This window comes from Xiphophorus maculatus, chromosome 2 (genome assembly GCF_002775205.1).
Source record: "Xiphophorus maculatus strain JP 163 A chromosome 2, X_maculatus-5.0-male, whole genome shotgun sequence".
Taxonomy (NCBI): Eukaryota; Metazoa; Chordata; class Actinopteri; order Cyprinodontiformes; family Poeciliidae; genus Xiphophorus; species Xiphophorus maculatus.
Window position 1 is genome coordinate 11,909,100 of NC_036444.1, and position 27,768 is coordinate 11,936,867.

The window sequence follows — 27,768 nt, forward strand, 5'->3', positions numbered from 1 at the left end:
TCTCTGTGAATCTGACTGCACAGATTTTGTTGTCAAAATACATGGTGTGGTCATATTTTTCCTTAATCTGCACTGAATGACCATCACAAAACCAACAGTTGTTTGGGAGCAAAAATAGTCGTTTTGCTCCCTGACAGAATTGTGCCTTCAGAAGACACCCATATCACCCACATTTAAAACTTTGGCTGTGTCTTCAACTCTTTTATTTTTCTTTTTTTTATATATATAAAAGCAGGACCTTCTAAATTTGTAGTGTACCTTGTGTGAAATTGTAAACCAAAGTTTAAAACTATCACATGCACCCTGTAAACATTCACTAAAAATGGAGAGAAAGAAAACTCAATTAGACAGATTGTGGTGGCAGGCAGATCTGAAAGGGAAAACAGTGTGATGAATCAAAGCAGAGCACGTGGGACACAAGGACACACCAATAATCAGGTTTTAAAGAACTGACAAGTGTGAATGATGGGTAGGAAAATAAACAGAGATGAGAGAATAAATGAGTAGGGAGATGAAAACTTTAATCAAAGAAACCTTCCGCTTCAAAATCTGTGGAAACAGTGGTAGTAATCATCCACATGGAAACAAGCACAAAGAGGAATGATTGAAAGTGAACAAAGTGCCAGTTTGGTTTGGCTGAGGGCCATGTTGGTGTGGCAGGAGCCGAAGAAAAGAGAAGGTAGTAACGGAGGAGAGCAGTGGAGGAAAAGCAGGGGGTGGTCTGTGGATTGAAATGGGAGGCAGTATTTCTCAGAGGGAAAAGTCCCTCAGAATGGGAGAGGAACTCTTAGTACACAGCTGCCCTGGAGGGAGAAAGAGATCTTAAGACAGTCTCGAGGAAGATGAAGGAATATTTTAGCCCTTCTGACTGATTTAAACTACCCACATTTGCAGCTACTTTACTCCCATAGGCTTTCCCCCACCTACACCACACAGTGGCAGGTGGCCTCAGATCAGCAGATGTGGTAGAAACCATCTTACCTGACTGACAGAGGTTTGGATCCTCCCCTATTACTTGAGCAGGCAACAGAGTTAAGAGCTGAAGCTTCACTTTGCAGAGAGACTGCACGCCAGGCACGAGGCTCCCTACTCCTCCCCTCTACCACTCTGTCTTTTACTGGGCTCTTGTCCAGAGAATGACTGGCCCCAGCGGACCTGAGAGGAGGATCACACGCTGAAGACACAGAACAGCAGCTCTTACTCTGCAGACTGGGATTTTACAAATCAGCAGCTCGAACACCTATATGGGATTCAGAGACTGGCTTGTAATTTTTCCACTTTTTTTTTTCTTTATCAGATCATAAACAGTGGAGCAAACGCTGCACTTGCTGACAGCTAAAAAAAACAAAACAAAAAAAAAAAAAACAGACGGACTGACATATGGACAGAGAGCAGTGAGCACTGCGGCGTGAATGTAGCAACTGGACTTCTCTTCTCTCTGGTTGCTAAGACCAAACAAGGATAATAGCCAAAGCACTATCCTTTCCACCAAAGGTAGTGGGTGGATGCAGCTTTCAGCAGGCTGCTATAGGGGAGAGCAGTCACTGCATAGAGGCTGCCTGTAAAGCTGATCGACACAGAGGTGATTCTGAGAAAATGCTCTGCTACCTTCAACTACATTCTTCTTGAATACTGAGGACTATCTGCTGTGTTTAGTGGAAATATATACAAATACTTGTGGAGTTTCAACATTTTTTGGACTTTGCTGCTCATGCTGAGTGGACACATAGCTTTTTAACCTAATGCCTATAAAATGCTTATCTTAGACATCATGGCAGGATGGATAAGGTCTGTAAATCTGTCACTGATGCTGCTGTGTCTTATTCTGCTGGGAATGGCTCACACTAAGCACAGCATATACCCAAGGATACGACTCTCCCACAAAGGTAAAAATGCACATACTCTGTGTGTTTATGTTTTATGTTCACCTTGAGCATTACCTATATGTGTGGTCTAAATTTAATACCCATACTGCTAAAAAATTATAGATTAACAGAGTCTTAAGTGAAAGTCATTAGAATTTATATTGCAGTCCCCTCAGAATGCAAACTGAGAGTGAGGTGGGTGTGATAGCATTATTTTAAATATAGCCCTGTTACTGATTAATTCTGAATTCACATTTTAAATGACACAGGTTGATAGTTAGAAATAGTAACTTTAAGGCTGTCCCTCAGACAGGGATGACTAACATCAGACATTGAAATTTAAGGTGGAAAAAATATTTAATTTTTCAGTTGCACCTCAAGTATTGCTGCACATCGCTGCTGATGACAGACTTTAAAGTTGGTATTTGATTAGATTCTAATGTACAAAACTAAAAGATTCTTTCATATCTTCTTTTAAGGGACTATTATTCTTTCACCATTTCTCATTTAAAATGTGATATATGCACACACACACATCTACATATATACATGACTTCTGCTTTTGCATTTTATTTATTTTTTTTTTTTACACACAACTGATGCTTCCGTGGCCTCCTTACAGTTTGTTTTGGTTTCTCAGCTATGGTGGCTGACAATCCACAATGTGGCTTTCTCTCATGCCATCCTGGCAGAGTGACAGAATATATTTCTTTTTCTTTTTGAAATTAGAATATGTCTGTGAGTAAGAGACAAGTGTCTGTGTGCTTGTGGGTGTTTATTTGTGTATGGGAGTGGGTGATTTGGATGTGCATGCACTGGTATGCGGACTGATTGCTGTGTATCTCTTTGACAATAATGAGGGTTTTAATCTTTGTAGATAAAAACTCTTGAGTAAACACTGTATTTTTCTAAGTTTCCTTTGATCTCTACAGCAACAGGAGGCGATAATTCCACATAAGCCTGTTAGTCATGGTTGGAAATAGGTGTGGAATTTGGATGGTCTGTAACTCATACATATGCACTCGGTGAATTTAATGTGAGTCGACGAGCCTCGTCTATCAATGGGGAGTTGTGTAGACGATGTAATACAATGTATTGCAGAATTCTTTTCAACATCACCAGCGCAATTATGAAAGTAACTAAGGAATTTATATATATATATATATATATATATATATATATATATATATATATATATATATATATATATATATATATATATATATATATATATACAAATTCTTCTATACATAGTGCATCAACAATATTAATCACACGACAGCCTGCATGCTTAGTCAGTATTGCCACATAAATATCAGGTGTGGTTATAACTTTCATCTATGATCCTTTTTTTTTACCTTCCTGAGGGCAGCTCTGCCATGATGATTGACATCCCTGACTCTCCAATACATGTTCTGGCTAGCTCAGAACACCAGGGAAAAAAGCAGTTGGATCCTATCATTATGGAATGATAAACATCTAAGTCCTAATACATGCCTTATGGGCTCCGCCAGTTATATTTCCACACATCCGTCGGTTCACCCAGACTCTTGCAAGCAGTCGTGGTTAAACACACCGGCACAAGCAAAATTGTGTGAATTCTTTGCGCAAAGCAGGTTTGGATGCAGTTCGGCCCAGATGAAAAGAAATATGGTTCTAAGTATTCATTCATAGGCTTGTGAACTATTACCATAATATCTGGTACCAAAAGCAATGGGGGAAAAAATCTCACCTTTGAATGACAGCATTGTTAATTTTGTCAGTGCTGATATATTTTTAACCTTCTCATCAGGAGGGCCAGCTATAGATTGGGATCAATAGTACGGTCAATAAAATATGACGTCAGCCATTTCAGTGTCTAAAACGGCCGCACTGTGCAATGTTTATCCGTCTTTATTGCTGCACATGATGTAATAGTAACATTGCATATTTTTATTGTCTTTTTTATCTATTTACCATGTTTTGTGTCGATGTCTGGACTGGTTAATATTATTTTTGTGTGCCTTTTAAATCATTTCTACCCTGGCCACTACTTTATTTTTTTACACTCCTTTGTAACTCTGGGCTGTTATGTTAATCACACAGAGTATTGAGTTACAAACTTTGAAACCACAATGTCTTCACAAAGAATTGACCTGAAGCTTTGGCTGCCCAACATCCAAAGACTTTAAACACATGCCCAAAGATGTTAATACATCTTGGACATTTAGCCAAGACTTCTTAAATAATGGGTTAGTACACTTTGAAATGCCCCTGCAGGGATATATGTTCACAGTCCAGCAGAGATAAAGAGACACTGTTTGCTTTGTATTATTTTCATGCTTTTGAACAGAACTCCATATGATTTGAATTTGCATCATTCAGGTTTCTTGGCAGCTTATTTGAGATCACCAGGCTACAGGAGTGAAATAAGATCTTGTTTTAGAACAGCCATCAATTTTGCTGATAATGAAGCTGTGGCACAACTCAGCATGTGTCTGAGTATCAGCAGGCTGCAGGGTGGTGTTCAGGCTCAGATTTAATTTGCTGCCTCTACAGCCATGCTATAATGTTACTACCTAAGCTACTAAAAGTGAGACGAAGGTTTTGATAGTTACAAAGGCCTAAACCTTAAATGAAAAACATTTCATAGTTTAATATTGAGAGTAATTGAATAAAAAGTGCCCTATGCTTAGTAAAGAACATCTTCATAACACATTTGTTTTGTTAATTTACTCAGAATGCTGGTCATTTTGCACATGAAATTTACATGTATTGACACCCAAAGAATTTTAGTATTTGCCTTTATTCTAACCATAGTCACAGGATTGCTTAGTTATTTCATTTTGATCAAGCTAGGTTTCACTGGAATACATTCTCATATTATAATAACTTTGAATAAAAATACCAGAGCATCAATGTTCTAAACACTAACTGCAGTTTTAAAACAGCTCATCAGTCTTGCACAGCAACATGTTCGGCAAAGCAAGTGCTGTATTACTCTGTACTTCAAACAATATTTTAAAAAAACTCAGATTACTCTGACATGTTCTTTGATGATCTTTCTTTGATCTATTCAGAGGACGTGAGGTTTAAAATGTTACTGACCCATACCTAGTCATGGGTCATATTTAGTCATTTCATCTGTCAATTTGACCAAAACAAGATCAGAAACAAGGCTGATGGATACAGAAAGAAACACAGTTTCTATAAAAATAATATGAATATCAAATACATAGTGTTGAAGTGCTGTAGAAGTAGATAGAGATGAAATGGATACATGGGACAATGAAAGCAAGAGTATGAATTGGCAAATGGGTGAATTGACCCACAGCCATTTGTTTACTCTGTTAATTAATTAATTAGTTTTATTTACCTCGTTGGTAAATTAGTTTTTGCACATATACAGAATATTTTCTCAATACATGATGATCATATTTTTCATTTACTATTCTTTTCAGTAATAGATCCCAGATAAAAAGCTTTTGAAATTATGAAACATTAGCGTAGATATGGACATTCCACCAAACCTAGCTGTTTAATGACTGCATTTTAAACTAACATCAACATTTAATAAATAATAATCTTTCAAATGTCTAAAGCATAAGCATTATGTAATATATATGCTCATGTATCCATTTAGACTTTCATTTACTTCTAATAATTTTTTGAATGCTTGAGGCCAGAGCTTATATGTACTTTTTTGCATTTGCATGTGTAACTGATACATACTTAATCTAAAATCAACAAATAATGGTCCAGACACAAAAATGTATCTAATCATGTTGGTAGAAACACTGAATGCCAAAGCAGTGGTTGGGAGGTTTTTGTTCTCAGCATTTCTGATAAAACTATGAGTTAGAGAAAAAAACTCCAAGGTACATAAACACAGGGATTACTCGGTGGCAATTACAGGTGTTTGAAGCCTCTTTTTGAACTGTAATTTTAGACCTCCCTCTCCTGAGAACAGAAAGCTGTCACTATATATTTTTTACAACCCCCCAGACCTTGGAGCTGTAGGTAATTTGGGGAAAACCAGTATGCATGGAGAAAAATTAGGGTGGGAATTTCTATTACTCATTTCTTCTAATGTGGCAGGTGAGGAGTCCAATTAACTTTATTTCATTCATGAAAAGAGGCCTATGTTAAATCCGCATCACCTTGAATAATGTCTAAAACAAAAGTTGTTGTGCAGACATTTAAACCAAGCATGTGGAAAATGGAAGATAAGCTAAAGTTCAGATAAATATCAACTATTAAGCTAGAGAGAACAAAAGTAATAATTGTGTACCTTCTCCTCTATCTTTCCAGCTCAGCTTTGTGCCCTATTCATTTTATGTGTGTATATCTCAGCATCACCTTCTCCCTCTGTGTTATGTTTTTGCTCTACAGTTTGATAATGAGATGTCCAGAGGGGCAAGCACCTGGTGAATGCCTAATACATTTTCTGACCTTTTCTCTATGCAGGGAAGAGGAAAAAAGAGTAAAGTTTTTCCAATAATAAAGTAATGAGGGGGATATTCAGGTCTTCAAAGAGAAAGTTGAATTATCTACATTTGAAAAAGCATTAAAATTGATAAAGGACCATCAGGTAGAAGTTGTTTATTGTTGGAGTGATACATCAATGGCAGGCATTATGCCTAATGTCTATATTATTGTCAAATTTGTCGTCGCTTACAATAGCTAAATCTCACCAACAGCCACATCACATCAGATCCATGTAATAAAAATGCGGGAGAAGTTACCCAAACGCCTAAAATATCATTTCATTACCTACAGCAGACCCTGGCTATGATTGATGTGAAATATCAAACTGCACATTCAAAAACAGACTACAAAAGTTTGACTTTCATTGGTACCATGCAAGGAGTACATCAGTGCTCTCTATAAAAAAAACACAAGAACCACATTGAAGTTTGTCAGAGAGAATGCAGACACCCAAATTTCTTTGCAGAAATTAGTCTTAAAGTCAATTGCTGGGACACCAGAATAAACAGAATGTTTGGCCAAAGACATTCCAAGAAAATAACCTCGAGCAAATTGCAAAGCATGGAGGTGGAAAAGTCATGGTTTGTTGCAGCAGCACCAGGTCCCCACACTATCATTAATCCTACTATATATCACAGGGTGCTTAGAGAAAATAGAAAACATCTGTAATAAAAAAATCACAACTGAAGCAGAATTAAACCCAGTAATATGATAGTTAAAAAATTTAGTCCAATGATGTTTGGCAACAAACTTGGAGAGTCCTGGCGTTGGAACATTGGAAGGCCTCCTCACCATTACCTTAATCATGAGGTCCTCCCAAAGATTTATATGTGCAACCTAAATGCCAATGTTGTGAATTATTTTGCTTGCAGCTGAAATGAAATCACACACAGGACACAAACAACCATGGACCAGGAGGTGAACTTAGCTAATAACTCAAATACAAGCAATGACTGTATCAGTCTAACTGATGACTTAAGAATTTTTAATTAGTGGAGAAATTATTCTAAGTAAAATATGAGACAGTATCTCGCGTGAAAGCACATTAAAAATACACTCCTCACATTATGTGTATGATAATTGCAATGTTTCCTAAAATTGAAAACTGATGTCTTGGTTTCTAACAACTGTAACAACTCAGAGAAAAACAATCTTTACCATTTCTCCCGTCCTCCATATGGCTTTCATTTTCCAATGTGACATCATCTCCCTTTTACACAAAAAATGTAAAAATAAAGGGCATAACATTTAGTCACAACACCCAGCTACACCCTCATGAGCTTCATGGTTTCAATCTGATCTCTGCGGCACAAGGCAAGGTCTGCTTGTCCATGTTTGTACCTTCAAACACTTCATCACCCCACTCAATCTCTTTGTGGCCTTGCATGAGTCAACACACCCAATAGGTAACCATATTTGAAAGCACATTTAGCTGGAAGTCTGAGAGCACTTAATCCAAGTTTTATTTCTGGCATCAATTATGTACTAACCACTCCCAAAAGGTGGAATTAAAATAGAAAATCTAACGGGCTTTAAAGGTATCTGTGGAATGATAATCACGAAGGGCGGTACGGTGGTTTAGGTGGTTATAACCGTCCCTTGATGAGTTCTACAGTTTGAATGACAATTCTTAATGTCTTTTCGCAAGGAATTTGTATATTCTTGTTGTATCTGCTTGGGCTCACCTTTAAGGCTAAAAACACAAAGGTGAAGTTCTGAAAAACACAAAAAAGGTTTTGAGGTTTAATAAATCACAACCTCCACTGTGTGTTTTAGGCTACACTTAGATGCTGATAGAGAGCCTATATCCATTCATATTTAATACTCCCCAATTGTTGCAAATGCTGTTTTGCAACATGGGTAAAGAAGAGATCAAAATGTTTATTTTAATTTTACTTAGGCAAATCTACTCTAGCATCTGTCATTGCTCTGCAGACAGCTGTTGAAAATCCCTGTCTTGAGGCAGTCCCTTTTCTCTGTGATTTCGTTTTGACATGGGATAAGAGTGAGGCCATGTGTCTCCCTGGATCAGAGGTTGATGGAAAAAAAATGCCAGCCGCCCCTTCTTGGCTTTTCAACTTATGACACAGGAGCCTTCGCTGGCTGCAGATGGTACATATGACAGAAAATAGACAAAGAGGAAAGGGAGAAATTGGAAATACCCTCTTTTTCTTATTCACTATGATCAGTGGCTGCCTGTTTTAATGACAGAGGAGAAACTTTCAAAATACTGCTCTGAATCATCTGTGAGTCTGACTGTGTAATCAAGAGATCTACCTGTTGCATTTTAGTAACATTGATTACCTATAATTACTATAATAGGCACATCTTCCGTTTCACTTTCTTACTGAGGGAACAACTTTTCTTTTTGTTCTTTTTTTTCTGTCTTTGACTCTTAGAGCGACAAAACAAATCTGCTACTACTCATTTTCATGACTAAAACATGCATATGGAAAATAAGATGCAACTCCTGTTGTATTTACTTCAGTACTTTAAATACTCATCTGAGTGAATCGTTTGAATTGATGGAAGCAAATTAAAACTTCAGAGAATAAAGAGATGATTGTTTCAGAGCAAAGTTAAGAGCGGTGTCCTTGAAACAAGTTCAGCTCAAGTCAAAGAGGAACCAGAAAATAGAGACATCTGTGTGTGAGAGAAACAGAGAGCTGTTCTCTGTGTGTGTGCATGCGTGGGGGTGCGTGTGTGTGTGGATTCGATAATTACAGGAAGCATGTCTGAGCCTTGGCAAAACACAACTGCCACATCCCTTCTGTCTATACCTCCTAACCACCCAAGACCTAATGCAACTCAAACAAACAGTCGCAGTCTCTAACTTAGAAATTTTATTAGCAACAAAATATACACAGTCACCTCCTCCTCTCTGGACACCTAATCCCATTCTAAACAAATAAATGTCTGCACTGACTGAAGTGTAGTTGCTTTGCATGATCTACAGAATTAGAATAAACATTCTCTCCATCTATACCACAGGTCATGTGTCACTGAAAATATACAGATCCAAGAAAAACAAATCATGCAATTACTCCTTTTAAACCTGCCCTGCAGGAAACTAACCTCATTTTTTTAGGAAGTTGCTGAATTTTACTTTTGTCATGCATTTATATGCATGACAAAAGTAATGCATGTATGTAGCTGACAGTGTTTTGTTTGCTTTAAAATGATTTTCTAAGACATTACATGAATCCCCCAAGTTGTGGAACCAACCCAAATTGAAGCAACTACAGGTAACCTGAGCAAAGGCCAATGTGCTTTAATATGTCTGAGGTCTCACAGGAACTTATAACACACACCAGATTCCCCTTTTTTCTTTTCTTTTATGAGGGAACTGAGTCCAGCCCCATCATGTGGAAATGAAAGTATTTTAGACCAATTCAATCCAGAGGAAGGGCACACCTCTGGTGGTTTAAGGCTTAGTTTATATCCATCACCCACGACCTTTCAGAAGCTTAAAAAAATAGGGAGGACCAGTTTGCCAAATCCAGTCATGGAAAGAAAATGGGGAGTAGGTGTATGGCTGTGACAAAAGTACATTAAAATGTCTTCTTGATATGTTCTGATGAGTGCATGTGTGTTTATTTAATGACATACCCCCAATGTGCAACTGCTTCCATTTCAAAGTGGGAGTGGCAGTAGATTTAAACTAATGACTGAAAAAGAGACTGGTGCAGTTTCCTGACAGATAAAAAAGCTTTCTCACAGTTAAAAGGACCACAAAACGAGAGCAGAGTAAATCAAATATACAACATCTTCCCATAACGATGTCCTGCTGTTACAATGTCCTTTCTGACAGAGTCTTAGACATCAACCCTTCAAGAATTTATTGAGGCTTTTAATGTTTGCTTTGAACTTAGTATGCTTTAACATATAATGGCGAACACATAGCTAAATTCAAAATTAGGAGACATTTGTGCAACATTCAAAGATAAAACTTAAACATAAAGATGTCAAAGTCTCACTCTCACATGGTTAGAAATAAAAAAATCTAGGTATAATGTGCAAGCATCTGTCTATCTATCTATTGAAATACAGTGGTCATACAGACAGATTTAAATGAAAATGTTTTATTCTTTAATTGTAAATGGATTATATTTTGACTTGCCTAGGACATCCATTGTTCCTCTTTTTGAGCTAACAAGCATAATTTTTCAAATGAAACACTGATGCTGGTTTAGCATACCTGAAACCATTTTCCTAAGAAAGTATTATGAATCCCTTAATATTTGAAGTTCTGTATTAATATAATTAGAAAACTTCTCTGAAAAATGTTTTTGGCATACACTAATTTGATTAAACTTCAGCTTAAAAGTGCTAATATATGAAATTGGAAAATAATGAAAACTTAATTAAAAAAGATCATGTCAGTTTTCATGCAAATTCACATTTTTAAAAGGGAGTACTGCAATGTCAACAGTGTTACTTAGTTATTCATTAAAAGATTAATTCATTAATTCATTCATCCGTCCATTCACTGTCTCTACCAACTTATACTTGCAAGGTCACAGGGCGGAGGGCTGGTGTCTATCCACAGTGGTCATTTAGACCCTGGACAGGGTGCCAGTCCACCACAATGGAACACTGAGGGACACAGTGTAACTATCCATGCACACACACACACGCCCCCACGCACACCCCTGTGTGTGGAAAGTTAGAGAGACCAATTATTCTAACAATCATGCTTCTAACCTGTGGAAGGAAGCTGGAGTACATGGAAATAACCCACATATGCACAAGGAAAACATGCAAACTCCCTGAAGAAAGACCACAGGCCAGGAATCAAACTCTGGACTTTATTGCTGGCATTCAACAGTGCTACCAACTGTGGCACTATGCAAACCTTTAGTGTTGTCAATTTAACAAATGTTTTCTATTTCTGATTAGCTCAACCCCCTAAATATTGTACTTAAACACTTGCACCATCAACTTCAACAAAACAGTGTTCCAGCATCTTCCCATAAGGTCTGGTCAAGACAATATTGCGTTTTAAATGGCACATATATTCAGGACAGATCCTGTTCCATGTTGATTTAAAACTGGTGATGCTAGATAGTGTCTCATTTGTTGGGTCTTCAGTTTGTGGTCCTTAATTATACTGTGAATGTTTGATGACAGTTTCAACAAGTAACCTTTCTGTAAGCAAAATTAAATAACACTATATGCTGAGTGTTGTTTATTGGCATTAAAAATGATCTGTGATTGTTTCTCAGAACATTTACCCTCATATACAATTGATAAAGTAACACTGCATGAATGTCCATGCAGAGCTTTGGCAGATGAACAGGACCTGGATCTTCCAGGGACGTGGAGTGCCTCTTCAGCCCCAGACCATGCTGTTGGATGAGAGCCACCAAAGGCTTTATGTTGGTGCCAAGAATGCTTTGTTCTCCCTCAACTTGGACAGAGTGAATGCTCACTACAGACAGGTGGGCTGGGCTTCTTCTGTTTGTTAGGTTTCAAGATGTTAGTTGATAAACCGAAACTGGTCATACATATGTGTGAGAAAGAATTCTCAGATTTGTGTTTAGAATTAACATTATTACTATACATAACTTACATTTTGAAGGATGTAATGTAGATAGTTATGTATATTTCATGCCTATCAAATATGCAGAAAAAAAATCTACTTTTCTACAAAGTAAGTATATTGCTATAGAACTTTGTTCACAACACAACACGTCTAGTGGAAATATGTGGACACTGTGCTTTTCTTTCAGATTAACTGGGCGAGTACTGAATTTCAGATAGAGGAGTGTATGATGAAGGGAAGGGAAAAGGTAAGGAATGTTGTGGTAACGTTTTGAAAAACATTTACCATAGCAAAATGTCTACTTGACAAAACAGTTTCTTGATGGTTCACCATCAAGGCCTCAGTTTTCTACACGGCTATCACAGGTTCAAGTCCCGGCCCTTTGACCTTTACGACATGCTTTCCCTCTCTCACACAATCCATTTTCCTGTTGATACAGCGTCAAATAAAGGCCACAAGAGCCAAAAGAAGAATATGCATTCTGATGATGCTCATTTGTGAGATTAAAAGTATCTTTTTAAAAATGACAACCTTAATCCAGCTATTTGTCATTATAAGACTACATTTCTGCATCAAGATGATTTTTATTGGTCTGATGTAATATTATCATTTTAAATGTCATGTACTGTATGTGACCTGTGTGTAGTTAGGCTACATAATGTGTTTCACTTAATTGTAAAGGTCTTGACATAAATAGATTTTTCAATAACATTCTAATTTATTGAACGGACCCATCTGTTCAATATATGGCACTGATTATGCACTACAAAATATTTTGCCCATTTTATGTTCACATTATCACAACCCACACCTCATCCACGAAACAATGTTTACTATACAATTCATGTCTCTATCTCAACAGCCTGAATGTGCAAACTACATTAAAGTTCTGCAAAAGTACAACCAGACTCATTTGCTGGTCTGTGGAACAGGAGCCTTTAATCCCATCTGTGCCTTGGTCAAAGTGGGACACAAAGGGCAGGTGAGTGATGAAATGGACAAAAAGGCTGACTATTTTATTGAAAATAGTCGTATGTCATTAATTTTGTTTCTTGAACCCTAGCTGGAAAGTTCTGATTATGTTTCAGTCTGGAGCTTTTAAAACTCTTAACACACCTTGGACTCCTGAGCTATTAAACAGTGCACATACAGTATTCCTTTACTAGTTCATGTATCCAGATGCTTTGCACAAAGGATGTGATGTGGAGATGGAAAAGACACTGAGTAAGGGAAAGAAAAAAAACAACTTTTTAAATAGATATATTGGTATTTGGCACAGATCCCTTGTTCATATTTTTAAAGGCTGCCATCCCAACTGTACAAGTAAACAAGGAGATCAGCCCAGGTGCTGCTTTCTGCAGAAAAGAAATTTCAGACTAGAAAAGATGAATTTGTGTTTACTTCAGCATGTGAATAGCACTTGCTTGTCTTTCATGGAAAGTGATGTGCAACCAAAACTGACTGCATACATCAGCGCCAGCATGTATGGACAGAGTATGACACATATTTCCCACATGTAAAAAACTAGACAGATTAGGTTTGTGTCTGCAGTGTTTAGTCAGGGGAGAGGGAAAAAAGCTTTCCACCCTGCACACTAACACTTGTACAATAGGTCAACTAAACAACACTTAGCCATCATTCAGCTCAGGAATGTTCACTGCTCAGCATAACTGCATCGATATGGCTGATTAATGGGAGTATTGGAAACCCCTCAACTTGACTACTCTTCACAAATCTTAAATGTGGCATATGATATTACATTTAGGTCACAGTAGGCATTAGCTCTGAGATGAATCATATTTGTGTTACCATAAATTACAACATGACATACTGCTATTGATCAGGTCAGACACTGGCTGATGAGTAGTACATTAACACCTCAGACATTCTAATTAAATAAAAGTTTTATTTTAAAACAATCTAAGCACAAAACAACACAGAGGTTCATCTGTGTGGCAATTTTAGCTTTACTTTTAAGAGATCACGCTCCATGATGGATGAGTTTAGGAAACTAACTTGTGTTGCCTCCATATAGGCAAAGCACAGTTGAGCTCTGTGACCACTCACAAATCAAGACAGAATGTGGCATTACAACATTGAAATGCCAGTAACTGTCAAGATTTTTGAGGTGGCCCACAGTGTGAGTTGTGGCTCTCCATGGAGCTCATTTTGTGCATGTGTGTGCACACTTCAGCTGCCTGCAGAGCAGATGAGTGTGAATTCCACATCAATGAAAAGGCAGAGTGAAGCTGGATATACACTTCTATGTGAAAGTTGTCCATTCGGTCATCCATCACTTTATTCCTCATCTGCCTCTTCTCCTTCTCCATCCATCACTTTATGATCCCTCCTTTAATTCTTCCCATTCTTTTATTCCCCACATCCTCTTCAGGGATTGGTCTCACTTATGCTGGAGGCTCTATTGCTTAGAGCGGGGCTGTGACATTTATGTTTGTGAAAATTTTCATGGAAATGATTAAATTCATATTTTTTGTGTTTTGCCCTCAGGAAACTATGTTTGCTGTGGAAGAGGAGAGTGTTACGAGTGGGAAGGGACGCTGTCCATTTGACCCCAACAGTTCTTGCATGTCAACACTTCATAGTAAGAATTTAATTATTTCACTTCTAATTTCACCATCAATTGAGTTAAAAGTACAGCTTTTTAAATTTCAGTACATTTTCTAGTAAGAACTATTTGCCTTCTTTACAGTAAATACTGCCACCTTGTGGTTAACATCTTATCAGTACTTCCTCTTTTTAGAAAATGTTTACATTCTTTCTCTCTTTTCTACATTAATTAGGAGGAGAGCTCTACATTGGCCTGTATACTGACTACTGGGAGAATGATGGTGCTTTGTGTCGACTTAACCACCACACCTACACACGCACCGAAAGAAACGACAGGCAGCAGCTCAACGGTTGGTTTCACAGTAGTTCATATCAGTGAAGTGTATGGAAAATAGCTCATAGTTTCTTCTTTTTTAAAAAACAAATAATCTGAAAAGTGTAGTGTTCGTATGTTTCCACTCCAGAGTAAATTTTTAAAATTACATTTTGCTTCAACTGTAGTTGGAGTTTGTCTGCATCACCTAAGCACATTGTTGTTCTTTGGAAGCTGAACCTCTGTACCAGTCTTAAGTTTTTATCAGTTTTTAACTATTTTTTTTCAAGAATTGATGAGTATTTATCAAAATTTACACATTACAATTAACTCCAACAAGTTTTACTGTGTCTGTTGAAAAAAAGCATCCCGGCAGCATGACGCTGCCATTGCCATATTTTATGGTGAGGACTGAGCAAATTTAGTTTTGTTCATCATACATTTTGCCTGTATGATGAAATGAATAATTTAACTAGATTTTATTTTGGAATGTCAAGGTAAAATGGGATGAATACAAATGCACATCAGAATTATAAATTTTAAAACTATGCTTCTTTTCTCTATTCACACTGCTTTTTGTTGGTCTGTCACAAACTTCTAATAAAATACATTGGAATTTGTGGTTGTGATGTAGCAAAATGTGGAAAAGTTCAACAGGTATTTATATTTGTGCAACATTTTGTAAAAGAAAAACAAGAAAACATAGGGGTGTTTGCTCCTGTTTTTTTATGCAGCGAGAACTCATAAAAGTTCTCACTGTATCACTGAGAACTTTTTTCATTCTGCTTTTTCAATAAAACATTCTTTCTCCAGAGCCCAAGTTTGTGGGGTCAGCAGTTATCCCTGACAACGATGACAGAGATGATGATAAAGTTTACTTCTTCTTCACTGAGCGGGAGACTGATGGAGAAGGAGTGAACAGGGGAATCCTTACCCACATTGGGCGTGTGTGCGCGGTGAGAATGCCTATGACATAGAAACGTATTTGAGCATAATTCAGTCAACTCTGACACGTAAAATTACAATGTGAATCTCTCAGAATGACCAAGGAGGACAGCGAATGCTGGTAAATAGATGGAGCTCTTTCCTGAAAACTCGCCTCATCTGTTCTGTGCCTGGACCAAATGGCATTGATACACACTTTGATAATCTTGGTAAGAATACAGCAATATGCCTTACCTTCCATCAGAAATGGAAGATAAGGAAAACATCAAACTCACTTTTGTCTGTTTTCTTTTAGAGGATGTGTTTGTGCTCACAAAGAAAGATGAAAAAAACCCAGAAATATTTGGCCTCTTTAGCACAACAAGGTGAGTAGTGGATGCCTTCAGAATTGCACATACATTCTCCATCAAATAACTCATAAAACCTTCTTCTACAGTGCCGTGTTTAAGGGCTATGCTGTGTGTATGTATCATATGGAAGACATAAGAGCAGCCTTCAATGGACCATTTGCATACCGAGAGAAACTTGAGCATCACTGGACACCATATGAAGGCAGAGTCCCGTATCCTCGACCTGGATCTGTGAGCCTTGAATCTTTTATACTAGATATTTAATGGATGTAATTACCAGATTCACTCTCAACGCTCTCCATTTCACCCAGTTTGTGTTCACAATAAATGTCTTATCAAGGGAACAATGTTGAAAGAATGTTACCCAGGATTTCTAAATGTCCAACTGTTGTAGCTGCGTCAGCAGTTCACACTAGGATAGTCTGAATCTGACTAATAAATTTCTTTTTTCTTCATGCACTGCCAAGTGCTGACACAGTAATTAGTCTTCCTTTGTCTGCTGTTAAATCTCCCCTACTCTCTTTATTTCTGTCAAACCATCTCACTAACAGTGTGCCAGTAAAGTGAATGGTGGAGGTTTCTCCAGTTCAAAGGAGTTTCCCGATGAGGTTTTGCGGTTCGTGCGCTCTCATCCTGTGATGTATCGTCCCGTCCTTCCACATCACCACAGACCTATTCTCCTGCAGTCAGAGCCAGGCAGAAGAAAGCTGACCCAGATTGCAGTAGACAAAGTCCAAGCACAGGATGGACACTACCATGTTCTCTACATTGGCACTGGTAAAGCACACTGGATTAGATACATATTTAAATACAAAAGATTTTTTTGATTTGAACAAACTGCCAGCACAATGTAACTACAGCATTTACATTACATTGTCTATAAAACATGGAAAGAAGCAAGAATACAATTTAAGATTAACTGTTTTCTGTTGTTAGATGACTCTGTGGTTTTGAAAGTTATCACCATCTACAACAAAGACACAGACACAGTAGAGGAGGTGCTGCTGGAGGAGCTGCAAATTTTCAAGGTAGTTCATATTTCATATAAAAACCTTTTCAAACTAAATTTATATAAACTGGTCGTTGCTGTGGTATTTGCCTGACTTATTGAAATAGGAGGCATAAGTCTTACTTCAGGGGCACATTGTCCTGAATAATGCAAAAGGAGATTTTCTATTTTGCTTGCCACAAGAACTAGAATAAGAATATAGCTATGCAGTGATGAAAAGTATATACAAATTAGCTACTATTTCTAGACAAGTTCAGCTATCAAATACACTCCTGAGGCATGTGAAGTCTGCAAGATAGAACAGGCTGTACATTGAAAGGAAACTTAGTAGTTTGATCGTTGGCCTCTCTAACAAGCATGTTTTGCATGGGAGGTTCCCCTTAGCAAAAAAAAAGAAGAAATTATGTCATTGCATGCATGATGGAGGGAAAAAAAATCATAATAGGTAAATGTGTGGTGTGTAAATGCACACACAGCACACACTTCACAAGTAAAATTTAAATTCAGGACAGTTACTATTCTAGTTAATCATGCTGTATTGCGGCATAGAGCAAGGGGTGTGTGTGAGTGTGTTTGACAGTTCTTAAATCTTCCTCTTGGCTCTGATTGGAGCTCAATATTTTTCACAGATTTTCTGTCTTATATTATAACTTTTTTGGTCAGAAACTTGAAATAGGTCACTAACAAATGCTAAGGGATTATGAGAGCTTACCAGGAGTTCTAAGCTTGAGATAAGTATGAGATTTTCTGGCCAAAAAGAACTTTGCTGTTGTTCTTACCACCTCCAGTATGAGGACACATTCAACTGTCATTGTGAAGTACGGACAGGTTCTAACCTTTCCAATAAGTACAGCAGTCCTGTAATAACCTCCAAGGTTTGTTAGAGAACATTAGTAAACAATCAGCGACATGAACAGTAAAAAACACATCACAAGTCAAGGATAAGTGGGGGTGTTTAAACAATCAGGACCTATATAAAAAGTTTCTAATCCTACTGATCACTTAAAGAGCTATAGACATACATTAGACACAAATTCACCCAATAGCACTTATTCATACACATAGATAAGCAGGTCACAAAAATTAAGCATCTTGTTTATTAGGATAGATGGCAAGAGAGGAAGTTGGAAACACAGCCACATCAAGTTTGAAGCAGAGTAAGATTTTAAAACAATATTTCAAGCTTTTGCACTGTCTCATCCATCTTCTGTAGAAGAACAACAATCAGCTGGCTATTCACTATCAGTTAGATCAGACATATCTGGTACTCTTAATGCATCTTTGTTCTATGTTATTGCATAAAAATTGCAACACAAGACAAAATGGCAGCATGGGTGGTCTCCTTCGTGCTATTCCCGCTTGTACTTTGTGTGGTTTTCTGCATTTGTACTGCACACTTGACAAACTATGTCAGCGGGGACTCTGTCCTCCACTCCTGCCTCTACACCTGGCGAATGTTTACTTGCTGGCAAATAAAACCAACAAGTCACTCTTTTTCAGACTTCTGTGGATTTACTGTCCTCTGCTTCATTGTCCTTGTGGCTTTAGAACTGCACAAACCTAACTAATAAACTTTCAAAATGCAGACAGCATATCGATTGTCCCACAAAGGATGAAAACACACTGGACCACTGCTAAAGAGCACATAAAGAAACATGTGGTCCCACATGTAGTTTTAGGATCCCCCGGTCTCTCTCTGCTTCATCTCATCCTAATTTATAAGCACTAAGTGAAAACCTCTAATCCTGGGGAACTGTTAGAAAGTGGATTGAACTGAATGAAACTGATGTAACAGACCTACATTGACTGCACAACCTGGAGTGTTTTTGTAGTTGCAACAGCTTATCTGGACAAGCTAGCTGAAACTGTCATCATACATCAGTTTTGTGATAACATGTTGATGCAGTCTAAAATCTTTTGCACATACAGTATAACAACAAAGCATGCTTTACTCTGAAGTTTAGAGGGCTGTATTAGACCAGTGGTTCTCAAATGGGGGTACGTGTACCCCTGGGGGTACGTGGAGGTACTGCAGGGGGTACGTGAAGCTTTTCAAAATATCTTTAAAAAAATCAGTAGGCTCCTCATAATAAGTCTTGGGAAAAATTATTTTGTGAAAAGTTCGATAAAATATAAATGTGTGTTCATGCACTGAATTTTATATTCAGTATTTAGTTTCAATATCCTTTAAAATAAAACTGTTTGACTGGTTTTATACCTTCCTGGTGGTCACCGTCTTCTGTTTTTCTTTCTTGTTTAACCATGCAATGTTTGTAATATGGATGTATTTGTCAGGTTCACTGATATAAGTTGTTTGGCTTTAATAAATCAGACAGTGATTTTACAGCACTGTACCCCTTTTTAATTCCAAAAATGTTTTGCCCGTGTCAGGGGGTACTTGACTAAAAATATATTTTTAAGGGGGTACATCACTGAAAAAAGTTTGAGAACCACTGTATTAGACCAAGGATTTTTTACATGAAGGCTTATAGCAGTGAGGGCCAGGCAAGCAATAACCTGACCAGGAAGATAAGGGCAGCTAAGAGCTAGGAACCTAAAGTGATAAGATAAAAAGCAACTTCTCAGCTAATGATCCAGCAGTAGTTTGGAGGAGCTTGAATAACATTAACGAGCCCATACTGCGATGACTCCCCCGCCCCAACTGGATCACGACCTCACCGGCTTCTTCTGTACGTTTGAAACAAAGCCATACTTCCATCCTATTCATTCGCAAAAAACAACTACCTGCACCTCCTCCCCTCTGACCCCGAGTGTGCAATACACTTGGAACTCCACAAGAACACATATAAATTTCACATTATTCATTTCAGTTTAATCTGTACCATCATTCCACCAAGTTTGCATGCCAAATGCAGGGGAAGCACATTATGTTAGGATACCTCACTGGAAACAATACCAGTTTACAGAATGGTGCACTTCCTCGTGAGCAAATATCGACAGGCATGCACTTTTTAGCATAACACATGTTTAAGTCAAAGCTGGTGTTGAGTTTCAAGGCACAGGAGTGGGAGGGGGAGGTGAGGAGGCAAAGAGGCAAACACTCTCACCGCTGATACAGCAGATCCAGAGACACGGACAGAGACAAAGCGTCGGCAGGAAAGCTTTTGTTTAAAACAGTAGAAAAATGTCTGCGTGCTGAATCCAGTCATGTGGAAACATGTGGGTGTTAAAATGCTCACAATCCCCAGGGGTGGGATGCCTGTAGCAGGATGAAACACATGGCCTGATATATAATACTGTGATTTAGATCATATCACTCACATACTAGAATGACTTAGATCTATCCTATTTGAATCTCTGACAATACTTGGAAATTATGGTTCACGGATTAAAACTTCAGTCTGAGCAAGACACGTTGCACAGAAGAATGGTCAAAATGTACAAAGTTGATTGAGACATTACAGCATAAGCTCTATAAAACATTCACCCAGAGATGGAAATGCATACCCACCTTTTAGATTTGTGCTTGTAAAGCATGTAGAAAACCATGTAATATTGTTTTTCTTCCACTTTACCATTGCCCACTACTTTGTACTGCCGCATAGCAAAGTACCTCAACAAAACATGCTTTAGTTTGTCTTTGTAAAATTACAAGGGCCAAAATTAGAAAGATATGAACACGTGGGCTGTAGCCAGTTTTGGTCCACTATTCACAAAATATTTATTTTACTCTTACTACAGTACATTGATATGTAGGTGTAGCACCCTTTTCCATTCTATTGGAGAAAACTAAAATGGAGGGTGCTTGGGTTCGACATCAGTCCGGTATCCCAATCGGTCCCAATTTTAGGCAAAATGATTCAGCCTAACTTTATTAAACTGAAATGACAGAAAACCTATTATTTAGTCACCACCGTAGCTTTGTAGTTGAAAGACCCTTCAATAGGATCTAAACAAACATAAACCTCTTTACATAAGGCAGGATAAATAAAATATTAACGGCCACCCTTTTTGTTTTTCCACAGCACCAGGACAGAACAAGAAATGTCCAATTATATCAATATACAGTTCTAAACAAAATATAACCCAGTCAGTTTGTTACTCACGACCTCCAGGAAAGTGTGAAAACGTTGCAGGCCTGTTAGAAAAACAAGGAGTCGAAATTCACTTGCAAAACATTGAGAGCGTTGCAATTCACTTGCAAAACATTGAGAGCGTTGCAATTCACTCGTCCTCTCCTCGACTTCCGTTGAACGCAGCTGAACGCGTGGTGCTGAAGCGGCTAGCTCACGTAGCTAAGCTCACTTAGCTAAGCTCACTTAGCTTAGCTCACTTAGCTTAGCTCACTTAGCTTAGCTCAAAACTCGTCAGGACTATTTGCGTCCACCTCCTCTGGTCCTGTCCCTGTCGCGGCGACCAAGCCCTTCTAACGTCTCCCGAATTTCGTCCTCTTCCGTACTTTTGTCCAGTTTTTCTCTCCTTTGAGTGTGTTTTCTTCACTTCTTGTCCGCTCGTCTCACCCCGTTCTCTACCACCACGGTTCTCCTGTCCTTCCTCCTCCCGCCTCCTCTTCTCTCAACCAATCACGAGTCACGCACCGGACGGACTGTCTCAGTGACCAATCAAATGGCAAAGCCAAATAAAATACACAGTGCATCTTATCTCACACTAATACTTCTTTCAATTGCAATATTTACATAAAATAATGCTCTTAGTTGATTTAAAAATAATACAGTTTTAATTACTGAGTAAGCAAATTACTTAATAGCTACCTTTACCCTTTAAATTATTGAAATATTAAAGTAAAGGAAAATACTGCTGTATTTCTTCCAGAGACAAGAATATGAAATCCATAGTTATCACCAATGTTATGCATTAGTAAATTAACGTTCACTTTTAATATATTTGGGTCTTGTCTTGAACTATGTAAGATTTCTATTAACCTCAACATACGTCATTACAGTAACCCCAGTTTACCACAGGGCTACATAGGTAATACTCCAAATCAACTGGTAGGAATCGATGCATTATCAAATGAAAATGTTCCCTTAACAGAATCACTTCATGTTGTTCCTGAAAAAACACAATGACTTTATAATTTTCAAATGCTGAAGTTGTACATTTTCAATTTACTTAAGTTTGTAAAAATTCAACAATCTGAAAATGCCTCACTTGATATAAACCTATGAAATTTATGTAAAGTACAATGTTTGTTAAACATGTGTTCATTGGAAAAGATCAAAATAATTCATTGGAGCCTTAGCAGACTCAGGGCCCAGCATTGTTGTTGATTTTGCATGACATTTTACATATAACAACTAGTTGACAATTAGAAGTTTCTGCTAGTTTTACGATTCATAAATCTGGGTGACAATTATGGAAGAAAACCTAGAAACATTTTAGAAATGTCTCCACTGTTTATTTATGTTATATCATGATTTTCCTATTAAATTGCATTTTCTTTCCAGGTCCCAGCTCCAATCAAAGAGATCATAATATCACCCAAAAGGGTAAGATATCCTATAAATATTTATCGTGCATCTACACGCAGTTGCATAGTTCTGCCACAAGATGACAACAGCGGAACAATATGCACAAGACAGCAGCGAGACTATTTAAATTACCTCCGGCCTATTTTAGCCTCTACCTCTATTTTTGGTTAAGTGACTCAGTTGGATGAAAACAAGACGAAATAAAAATGCAAAGATCTGATTCCAGATGAATTAATTAGCTGATGATCTACATCTTTGGTTCCACAGCAACAGCTGTATGTTGGGTCAGAAGTCGGTGTTGCACAAATCAGACTACATCAATGTGACCTCTACGGTTCAGCGTGTGCTGACTGTTGTCTGGCTAGAGACCCATACTGTGCCTGGGATGGTCTCACCTGCTCCAGATACTACCCAGCTGGAGTTTTCACCAAGAGGTAACAGTTCACACACTAACACAGCAGATGAAATAAAATATTCACACCATCATAGTAAATCTTCTTGCTTAAAAGACAAAAAATTATGATCTTGGTTTACCAAATCATTATCACTGACAGACATGACAGTCAGGTGTTATGTAAGACCTATCAGTATGCACTTGATCCACCATCCCTTGCTTTCATCTTTCCCTCCTTCCCTCTCACTTTTAATTTCTGTGTTTCAGTTTCTTTCATCTATCCCGCTTTCATCACATGTTAAAAATGATTCCATCTTTGGGTTTCTTTTTGCAGCAGACGATTCAGGCGACAGGATATTCGCCATGGCAACGCCGTACAGCTGTGCAATGGACTGCAAATTGATGGTTAGTGTATAAAATTGCTGTGAAATGTGTTTATACGTGTGTATGGGGTATCAAGAAAGACTGCACGGCAAAAAAGAATGTCTTCGTGTGCCATTTTAGTTGGAGGTTACCGTAAGGTCAGTGTGCTTATTCCATGGCAGAAGAAAACAATCAGCTTTACATTAGCCACATCATGAAAGTTCGCTGCAGTCCATTGCCATCAGTCCTACCTCTCAGTCTTTTATTATCTGTGTGTGTGAGTGTAGATGAACAATGGCAGAGGGCTGAGGAGAGGCTAATGTACAGCATTGAGAGCAACACCACTTTACTGGAATGTGTCCCTCGATCACTTCAAGCTAAGGTCCTCTGGTTCTTGGAGAAAGGAGGGGAAAAACATGAGGTAACTATTGTTTTTTTTTCCATTAATATTTTGGTATGTTAGCTGCTTGACAAACTTTGTACAACTTGTTTTTTTGTCAGTGCAGTGGTATTATGTGTCTGAAATACAGGTAATACATACAGGTGCATTTTCATAAATTACAATTTAAAACTTAAACAATTCACATCTAAATTGTACATAACAAAATGTAAAAATGAATGGTGTATCATGTAGATTCCTTACATATGGTGTATGATTATTTATTTCAAATATTTATTTTTGTTAATTTTGAAAATATTGTCTTACAGTTAATAGAAATTCCAAAAATACAGTTTTAAAAAAATCATATTTTAAAAGAGAATTTTAATGAAATAACATCAACATAATTAAAAGTATGACAATGTACTAACAGTACATACACTCAGTTACTAGTTCCGGAAATTGTTGCATTAGTGCAGCATGGCATGGAGGCGATTAATCAGAGACTCTGCTTAGCTATTAAGAAAGCTCTTAATAGTGGCCTTCAGTTTGTATCTGGGGTCTTTCATCATTAACCTGACAATTTATAGCAAATCTCTGAACTTTAGGTCCAGTAGGTTTACTGGACAAGCTCAGGCTACTACGGTCAGCAAACCAGGTATTGGTAGTATTTGCAGATACTGATGTTGTCTACAGTTCCAGAGTGGCTTAACACAGGGAATAGAACATTTGTAATCTATGTCCTGGATATATCTGTGTGTGTTTGTGCTTAAACACACACTGTAGGCAGTGGCAGTGGCAGAAACAGTGACTTCTGCCACAATCCATTTTGTGAATCTCCATGAAACATATGTAAAGGCTTCACTTTACAGTCATCTCAAGGATGCAGTGGCTTCTTCAAAATTTTCTTCCATGCATTTTTCTTCCACAAAGAAAAATGAAAGAAAAAAAAATGTTTCTTTTTGAAACAATTTTTTAAATAAATTGAATTTAGAGTGATATTTTGGACATACTTGTAGTTGTCAACGTTGACTTTATGTATCAGTAAACTGATGTATTCATTATGTAACATATTTTTATGAGAAGCTAAGCACCTCAAACTATTTTATTCTGCTCCACTTTTCTCAACTCCAACACATCAGCATTGATATAAAAATCCATACAATTAGATTAAAGATCCTACTTTTTGTGATATGTACTCTATAGGGCAACAGAAAGAATTCACAAAAAGCATCAGTCATTGTATTGAGTGAGCTGATTAAGTGCCACCCTTCCTTGTCTCTGAATGTAAAATAGATTTTTCAATTATAACTCTTCTTGGGTGAAAAGCTAATTCAGTAGTAGTGCCATGTATTTCTGAATCCCCCTCAGTTGAATAATTACTTTCTTTTTTCTTTGTACAGGTAATAGGTGATGAACGAGTCATCGTGACGTCTCACGGGCTTCTGTTCTTACACGTGAGGAGCTCTGACGCTGGCATGTATGTGTGTCAGACTGTGGAACACGGATATGTGCACACACTACTGAGGATCAACCTGCATGTGCTCCGAGGAGAGATTCTTCAGACAGCAATGCACAAGCCTAACGATGGAGACGGAGTTTCAGCTCAATGCCACTCTATCCTAGTCCCTGCACCTGCCCCCAGCGTCAAACCTCGATCTCTGCAACCACTCTCAGTCCCAGCATCCAACTCCAGGGTCTGGTACAAGGAGTTCCTGCAGCTAATTGGTTACGGTGATGCTCAGAAAGTGGAGGAATACTGCGAGAGAGTGTGGTGCTCTGATAAGAAACGCAAAAAGACCAAAAGGAAGTATGTTTCTTTAGGTGGTGAGAAGAAAGGAAAAGGAAGGGGAGAGGAGAACTCCCACAGAGCTCCCAGGCACACTTTTGACACCTGAGGACAACAAAGACTCGCAACACATAAACACACACACCCGCACACACTGTGTAAAGTTCATACTCTGTGTTTGCACCATGTAAGAAGAATACGCTGTACGTTCAACAAGAGCTGCAAAAGATAGAGTAGCAGATTGCCTTACAATTGTAGCTGCATTTACCACTGAGGTCTTTTATGCTTCATTTAAAAGTCACATCTAGTCTTTTTCTGTGATGTAACCCTATTATTTACTGTAGACCCTGGAGGAACACACACAGACATCACCATTAGCACAGAAAAGAGACTCTCGTGGGAAAAGATGGACAAAATTGTGTAAAGTTTCCTCTAATCATTGAGACACACCATGTAGGCTGATCAATGAGGACCCTGCAAGACTGCTTCTTTAAATCTCAGCCTTTCTCAACACTTCACTGAGTGGCAGTAATGATATTTTCTGTAAAATATGAGAAAACAAATTATAATGTCAAACATAATTTTTAGTTGCATGGTAAATTATTTTCTTTATTTTTACACTGAGCTATTTTGATGTAATAATGTCAAAAACTGGAAGATAGATTGTTGTTCTGCTTGTATGGTCATAAGGCTATGAGTTTATAGAGTGAGACCGTAAGCAGTATGTGTGGTTATAATGTTCACTAGACTACACATTTTAGCAAGATATTTACATACATAGCATAAGAAAGACACACAAACCTTTTCCATTGTGTACTTGTTGTCTGACATGAAATCAGTTTAAACTTTTCCTGTTTTAGTTCAATTAGGATTACCAAAGTAAGTTGTATTTGCTAAATGTTATAATTTGATAATAATAATGAGATGATTTTAAAGATAATTTACATTGCTTTCTTTAAATTCAGAAGTTCACTTAAATCTTCTTAGTATTTGGTAACAAAACATTTCATCTGTATGACTTTTATCAAATGTTTTGAGTATTCTTCAGCAAGCGCTTTACTACAGTTTGTCAGAATTTACAACGTTTTGCAAGCAGGACTTACAAAGTCCAGGCTTTATCAGATTGCTTAAAGTAATAATATTCTTTGTGTGTGTAAACTTTTAACTTTAAAGAAAGGAATAAATAACAAAAATTACAATCTGGCACTTAGCAAATACAACTAACTTTAGTAATCATAAGTGACCTAAAGTGTCAGAAGTTTACTCTGATTGAATAATAGGCAGTAAGAAAAATTGTTCCGTGTCATATTACACAGTGTTTGTATTTATCTAGTACCAACTGTTGCAATGCCATTGTCATGGGTATTTTGAGGCATGTTTCAAATATAACTATGCCCCCCAAGAATACAAATACTATTTATGCACTTGTAAAACCTATTTCAATGCATAAAAAAAATTATCTTACCAGTGGTTTTTTTATTTATCCACTCTTACCTCTGGTACTGCTGAAGGTTTAATCAAGTGAGTCAGTTGTGCATATTGTGTTTTGTATTTGCTTTGAGGTTATTTCTGTGTAGATCTGGTTATATCTATGTAATCAAATTGTAATTTTTTCTTCTCTTGTGACTTTTTGTTCCCCCTGTATCAAGTCCTGTTGTGATTGACAAACCATCTGAGACTCATCTGCAAGATGTCGTCTCATCTTGAAGATGAGAGGCATAGTTATCACAAAGAGTTAATCTCATTTTCCTCTGAATAAAAAAAATAGAAACAAATAAATGTTTCAGCAGCCATTAAGGCATGTCATTAACAAAACAGAAGCGATGTGAATATTCATTTGATTCTAAAATGATAGAATCAACCAGATGTTTTGTTTGAAGGCTTGTACTAGTTGTGCTCATTTCTGTACTCAGTAGGGTCATGTATGCCTTTTCTCAGTTTGTGCATTATTTATTGATTTCTATATTGACTGTTTTGACTGCATCTAAGGGGTATTCATAATGTGGTAAGACAACTGTTACATATCTGTCAAAAGCTTATATCAGCATTATATTCCTTAACTATTATAGTGGCAAAACCTCAATATTGTGAAAATTGTGTAGATTTTACCCTTAAAATGCCTGCAATTAAAAACAGGACTACTTTTCTTCCTTGCTGTTACCTGGTTTAAAGAAAGAATTAATAAAGGATATTCTAAGCTCAGGCACACATATAAAGAAAGAAAGAATAAAACATGTTTTACATTCTTCCGTGTTCCCATTATAGTATCTACAAATTAATTAAGGTTTTTTTGGTAAGTGAACAAACAAAGTTACCACTGCCATTTTT

At 37.5% G+C, this 27,768-nt stretch overlaps 1 protein-coding gene across 2 annotated transcripts; it reads left to right on the forward strand.

The window, feature by feature from the left end:
- Positions 1–787: 787 nt before the first annotated feature.
- Positions 788–27,686, forward strand: sema3e (semaphorin 3E). Of its 2 annotated transcripts, none has more exons than XM_023344594.1 (17): positions 788–1,886; positions 11,613–11,773; positions 12,065–12,124; positions 12,740–12,859; positions 14,386–14,479; positions 14,679–14,795; positions 15,572–15,714; positions 15,798–15,912; positions 15,999–16,068; positions 16,140–16,284; positions 16,605–16,830; positions 16,990–17,081; positions 22,492–22,533; positions 22,783–22,949; positions 23,244–23,314; positions 23,560–23,693; positions 25,055–27,686. In XM_023344594.1, the coding sequence occupies exons 1-17, from the start codon at positions 1,754–1,756 to the stop codon at positions 25,547–25,549; spliced, it is 2,385 nt and encodes a 794-aa protein (XP_023200362.1). In that variant the 5' UTR covers positions 788–1,753; the 3' UTR covers positions 25,550–27,686. The 2 variants fall into 2 exon arrangements, with proteins under 2 accessions (XP_023200362.1, XP_005802070.1); XM_005802013.2 differs by having other exon boundaries at positions 23,247–23,314.
- Positions 27,687–27,768: the final 82 nt, after the last annotated feature.

What these genes read in the sequence shown, in the direction of transcription:
- sema3e (XM_023344594.1), top strand. Translation starts at nt 1,754, where the DNA reads ATGCTTATCTTAGACATCATGGCAGGATGGATAAGGTCTGTAAATCTG. An exon ending in AAGTGGGACACAAAGGGCAG is followed by an intron (nt 12,860 to 14,385) that starts GTGAGTGATGAA and finishes TTTTGCCCTCAG; the next exon opens with GAAACTATGTTTGCTGTGGA. An exon ending in CGACAGGCAGCAGCTCAACG is followed by an intron (nt 14,796 to 15,571) that starts GTTGGTTTCACA and finishes TTCTTTCTCCAG; the next exon opens with AGCCCAAGTTTGTGGGGTCA.